This window comes from Morone saxatilis, unplaced genomic scaffold, assembly GCF_004916995.1.
Source record: "Morone saxatilis isolate NCDOM2014 unplaced genomic scaffold, NCSU_SB_2.0 Contig18, whole genome shotgun sequence".
Taxonomy (NCBI): domain Eukaryota; kingdom Metazoa; phylum Chordata; class Actinopteri; family Moronidae; genus Morone; species Morone saxatilis.
Genome location: NW_023339740.1, coordinates 12,704,172 through 12,710,313, shown reverse-complemented (window position 1 = coordinate 12,710,313; position 6,142 = coordinate 12,704,172). Strand labels below are relative to the sequence as shown.

The 6,142-nt window shown below is 41.7% G+C and overlaps 1 protein-coding gene across 1 annotated transcript in view; it reads right to left on the bottom strand.

Moving 5' to 3' along the window:
* The window catches only part of LOC118328620 (low-density lipoprotein receptor-related protein 1-like), a gene marked incomplete in the record, with an annotated part of 88,024 nt that overhangs the window by 29,577 nt on the left and 52,305 nt on the right, over positions 1 to 6,142 (bottom strand). The window contains 9 exon segments of the mRNA XM_035662445.1: positions 201 to 332; positions 535 to 779; positions 888 to 1,052; positions 1,201 to 1,405; positions 2,571 to 2,768; positions 3,727 to 3,972; positions 4,124 to 4,321; positions 4,411 to 4,593; positions 5,795 to 5,962. Of these exon segments, the coding sequence (XP_035518338.1) occupies positions 201 to 332; positions 535 to 779; positions 888 to 1,052; positions 1,201 to 1,405; positions 2,571 to 2,768; positions 3,727 to 3,972; positions 4,124 to 4,321; positions 4,411 to 4,593; positions 5,795 to 5,962 (1,740 nt within the window).

Sequence of the window (6,142 nt, the reverse complement as noted above, 5' to 3'; positions counted from 1 at the left end):
TCTCTCTCTCACCCACCCACCCACATACACAAATACACAAATGGAAAAAAACTACTCTGCAAGGACAGGGATTATACTGTGGCATTCAGCGACAATGTTGCCAAGACAAGCAGAGGGGAAAATTGTCTGCTAGCTCAAAGAGGATTCAAAGAGTGTGTTTTCTACATAAACTGCATTTATGTACGTGTGTTCATGCTTACCATAGCAAGTGCGCTTGTCAGGGCCCAGCTTCATGAGGTGAGGACAGGCACACGAGAATGTCTGATTGTAGTTAATGAGACATAGATGAGAGCAGGGATCCTTGCCATCTTTAGCCGCACATGGGTTAGGAGCTAAGGAGAAGTGACAAATAATACAGAGTGTGACCTTAAACATCTATAAATCAGTGTGTATAATACTTAGCTTTTGCAAGGTTGAATATACTCACTGTAAAGAAACAGAGGAGTTGCTCCTGCTACTATATTAACATTTCTGAGTTTAAAATTAAAAACTACAGTTTGACAGTACGTGCATGTTCATGTGTGTGTTTCTCACCCTGCGGCTGCCGGGATGGATGGTACACCTGAAGGTCAAAAGGCTGTGTGTTGGTTCTCTGGACAACAGTGACGTTGCTTCCTGTCCACTTGTTTGCCTTGGCTAGTGTGTTGGTCCTCCAGTCCGTCCAGTACACCTCTCCGCCATACATAGTGACGGCAAAGGGATGTGACAGATACTCATGTCCCCTCAGGACCTCGATCAGCCCAGAACCATCATACTTGGCTGAATAAATAGCATCAGACCTGTGTATAGCACAATTTCTTCAGTAAATGTCAAGGTAGACTGAAAAATACTGTGTGTGCACAAAATAAAAGTGTTTGTGTGAATGTGTCTGTGCCATTTTTTTGGACCTGGCATCAATCCAGAGGATGCGGCGCTCAAGATAATCCACAGTGAGTCCGTTTGGCCAGCCCCCATTGCCAGTTTCCTTATGGATGGTCTTTCTGCCTTCTCCACTCATGGATGCGGCTTCAATCCTGGGCAAGCTGGCATCCCAGTCTGTCCAGAAGAGGATTCTGCACCAATATCAAGCCACAACATCGACAGGCAGTTATTAAAACATTAAGGTACCAGCCTAACAATAACATTTACCTTTTCATAATTTGCTGTAAACGTGTTTTGTATGATATCAGCAGGAGGTACAGTAAGCAGTGTAGAAATTACCCATCCCGGGGATCTAGAGCTATAGCTCGAGGGTGTTCCACCTCCCCAGCCAGCAGCGTGGTCCTCATGGTGCCATCCAACTTAGCCACCTCTATCTGATCCAGGTTGCTTTCCACCCAGTAAATGTTTCCTGCTATCCAGTCCACTGCCAAGCCCTCAGGGGTAGCCAGGCCATACTGGATCACCACATCAAAGCTGGTTAAAGCTACGAAGACAAGTAAAAAAGAACAGAAAAATTGTCAGTATCTTATTCTTAATGATTTCACACAGTAATTCAATGTGTAAATTCAAAGGATAAAGGCAGGTATTAGCTGATGGCAACATTTCAGATTGTCTCGAAACCCAAAGCACTGATCCACTTTGCTTCAGTATTTACAAACTATGTAAATGTGACCAAGCTATTTGGATTCAAAACTAACATTGCATCACCGTAATTTCTTTAATAAAATGGTTAGATGCAATATTCTTCGGAAACACATGACATCACAATAAATTAAACCTAAATAAATATGGTAGTGGATCAGCAGGGGGTGTGATACTTCAATTGTAGAGTGGGCCTTAAAAAAAGCTAAATATGTGGTGTCTTGCAGGGCTAAACAATTACATTTTCCAGCCTCTTTCTATCCTTTCATTTTCCAGTGGGTCCCTAATGACAGGGACATCTCTAATTGCTTGAGATGAGTCATTATCTTCAGGAGCAAAGAAAACACACACTCACTGTATGTGGCCTTTTGTCTGCACCTAGCAAACGTGGCATGCAACAACTACACCATATAAAGATGTAAATGCAACGTGACAGAAGTGTAGACACATAATTTTCTCATTATTACTGCTGCAGTAATGAAAGCGCCAGGCAGTGATTGACTGGTCCGGCCTTTATGAAATGATATGAATCTGATTTTCTGATCACAAGAAGCAACAGTAACAGCGCCACTGCGTAACAGTGTAGCTTTACAAGTGCTTACGTCAGTCTACTTTAACAGAACTACAATATATATTCCTGTAGTGTTCAATACTGTATTCAGAGATTAATACTATTAGACTTGTAAAAGTCTCTTTCAGAAGTCCTAATACAGTAAGTTGCTCTTGACTTGGCTTATTTTTTTAAACAGAAAGCCACTTTTATTACAAGTTCAGTATTCCAGATATCTATCTTGACTTCATCTGATGGTGTTGTCTTAATCATACATGTAATAAAAATCCCATGATCTGCGTTGATGAAGACCATGTGATGTGGCTGAAAGCTCAGAAATAAATCTTGTGTGTGGACCTTACATTTATGCCATCATCTAACCCTATATATGCAAAAACATAGCAAATGGTACAAAAAAAAGTCATTTAAGCATATTGATTGTGTTGAAAATGCTAACCTCCATTCTCAGACAGCTTGCCACGATAGATCTTGTCTTCCACCACGTCAGTCCAATAGAGGGCGCTCTGGCTGAGATGGAAGTCGAGGGCAATGGTGTTCCTCAGACCTGGTACCAACACACTGAACTCTCCTTTATTCAGATCAATGCGGCGGATCTCGTGGCGGTTTGAGAAAATGATAAAGGGTTTAAAAGGATCTGTGAAAATGAACAAGAGAGATCAGCTGCCATCTTTAAAAGAGGAACCACACAGATGGTAGAGGGGTTAAAATCCTTTGTTTGGTCACTGTTGATTGTTACACAAAATACTGCAGAGCAGCTTCGCTCCGCAACGCAGAGAACATCGCAGCCATGTTCCACTGCAGTGTGTGACTTGTCCAGTGAAAGACGAGCTGTGTTTAAAGTGGCTCTAATCCTGGGTAATTAAAACGCAGTGTAAATAAGACAGGAGTTATCTGTACCTAACAGGCATCCATACAGGCAGCAGGATGAATGACAGGGTGCTGCTGGCTAGTTTCTAAGACCTGGCAGTGAAGACCACAATCATAAATTCATGTTTCCTCATTGGCTAGTTGCTGCAGGGAAAGAACTATATTCTTTATGTGGATAATAAAATTCAAAGCTAATTCAATGTGACTGAGCAGTTTTTTTTCATGCCTTGTCCTCTCGCTGACTTTCACAAAAGGCATATCTGCTCTTCACCTTATTATTTAATATTTAATATGTATTTAAATAAAATATTAATGACAGCTAGAAACCAGTGCCCAGGTCTTTTTATGTTTTCTTTGTGAACCTTTTACCCTGTCATATAGTGATACATATAGTTATATATATAGTGATTTGAAAGGCATTAAACTCTTTCTTTATTCTGTCTCCAGCGCTCTGTCTATTGTCCAAAGGAGTATCAGATTTTGGCACAGTCCATCTCCTCCAACCACACAGTTTTCCTGCATGGGCGGCCTCTCCTTTGCTTGTTCCCAAACCCCACACCACACTTTTTGATTCTGCAGTCAAAGCCCAAAGCCCAATCACTTCTCTAGCTTCCTCCCTTACACTACAGGTCGCATCAATCACATGTTTAAATTGTTCACTGATGTCTTCTGACTTCCCCTGACCCTCCACCAGCTTCCCCTCTTGTACCATTTCGGCCCCTTACCCGTGCTTTTGCAGTTCTCCATGTCAGGCTCCAGTTCCCAGCCCTCGTAACAAGAACATTTTACACTAAACTTGTCCTGTTCGCAGCGTTGACTGCACTTAAGGTGTTTGGCGCAGAAGCTCTGGATTTGACAGGTCTTGTTGTCGGACCCTAGCTCCATGCCCAGTGGACAGGAACAGATCACCCCCTCGCCAGGGGCCACTGTGCAGTTATGGCTGCAGTCGCCATTGTCCAGTGAACAGAGGTCTATAAAAGAGATAAAATCAGAGGAGTACTGACACATTGCTGCAGAGAAGTGTTATCAAACCACTAAAACCTTGATTTAAGATGCAGAGTTTTGCTTGCTGTTTTGACGTTCCCTGTACTGAAACACAGCCTGGGTGCTGTTGTCTCTTACCACAGAGTTTCTCATCAGAGCCATCTGGGCAGTCATCAGTGCCATCACAAAGTTTCTCTGCAGGCAGGCAGATGGTGGAGTCGTTGGCACACACATGGTGAGAGAGCTTACACACCAGCGCTTCACAGTTGTCCTCATCAGAATTGTCCTCACAGTCGCTGTCTCCGTCGCACACCCAGGCTTTGCTGATACAGCGTGCTATGGACAGAAGGCAGGGTTACTTTAAAAAGAATGACTTAAACTAACGATATATACTTTATATGCTTCTTAATTTAGAGTCTCCTCACCAGAGTCCCTGCAGCCAAACTTGACAGCTGGGTCGCACATGTGTGTGACGCCCTCACAGTTCTTCTCATCGCTCAGGTCCATGCAGTCAGTGTCCCCGTCGCAGCGCCAACGCAAGGGGATGCACAGGCCGTCCATTCGACACTGAAACTCATCTGTATGACAACCTCCGGGGGGACGTGTGGCTGCAGAGAGAGAGACATTGTGAGATTCTGAAATGACATAGTCTTCAATCCTTGCCCGCGTTTATCAAATCAGGACAAACTGCCTTGGGCAGAGACAATGTGCAACATCAAAACAAAAACTAATGAGCTGTCTGTTAGAAATCTGGATGGCAACAAGTCTTAGCAACAGGAAAGACTGAACAGATTCAAGTATGCATTAGTCATGCATTTTGTTTTAGTCATAAACACCAGTTGTCATTGAAGCATAATAACAACTACATTATAATAAGTAGGTATATCTACATACCGTGTTGTTGTTATTTAAAAGAGAACAGTTGTTATATTACTCACTAAACAGCTAGTGAGAGTTATGAGGTGTCAGTTGTGGTGCCCATTAGACTGGTGCCAATGTGACTAATAGGGACCAAGAACTTATTACATCTACTAAAATGTAAACAGTGGCTATGAGTTTAGTACCTAGTGCACTTGAGAGAATAAATGACAACAGAGATGAAAACATCCACCCATGATAATAATCACCTGCCATAGCTGTTCCATAAATACTGTACAAAAAACTACTATCTATTTGTTTGTGAATAGTTTCTTTTTACGCAGTTTTGTTTTTAATATTGACAGCCATTAAAAGTTCTTCTTGGTGACCATGTTTTCTAGTTCCCCAGAATCAATGTGCAGCGTACTCAGTGCATCACGTGCAGGTTGCTTAGGCATTTTCATGTACAAGTGTGCATAGCTTGGAAACAGGTTGGGCTCAGGAGAAATCCATTATGATACATTATTAGTGGGTGTGTTAGAAGCTGGTATCAACTGCAGTCAGTCCCATCAGCTGCAGCAAATCAGACATTTACATGGCATCTATGTTCTTCTGGTCCTTGCTTTTCTTTTCTGATTTTATTCAGATTCTGCACATCAAGGTGGATTGTAATCTTGTCAAAAACAACTGCAACTGAGATGAGACAACCCAGGTAGTGGGTTTATAGATTTCATAGACATTTTAGTTATTTCTATTTAATTACAGGGTCTCGCATCCTCCTGCAGATGTGCTGTATGAAAGTAATTTTGATATGAAGTTGCTTGGTAAATTGGAAAACTTAGTTGCAAGCATGGTGGTCTCATTTATAAGGATTTCTTATAAATAAATAAATTCAATATAATTCAACCTTATTTCTTACAATCTGCTGCAGTGAAAAGTTAAGACACTGACCCTGATTTGTACAGTTTGCGTGGGTTTCATCACTGTAGTCCCCACAGTCATTATCCCCGTCACAGGTCCAGTAATCTGGGATGCAGCGGCCGCTGTTACACTTGAACTGAGCGCTGGAGCAGGAATGACTACAGCCTGCCTCATCACTGTTGTCCCCGCAGTCGTTATCTGAAAAACAAACACAGTCAAACAACACCTCCTCCCTCACAATATGAGGCTCCCACTGCCTCAAAGGGAACATATATATATACATATATATGTATATATATATACACATATATATACATATACATATATATGTATACATATATATGTATATATATTATATATATATATACACATATATAT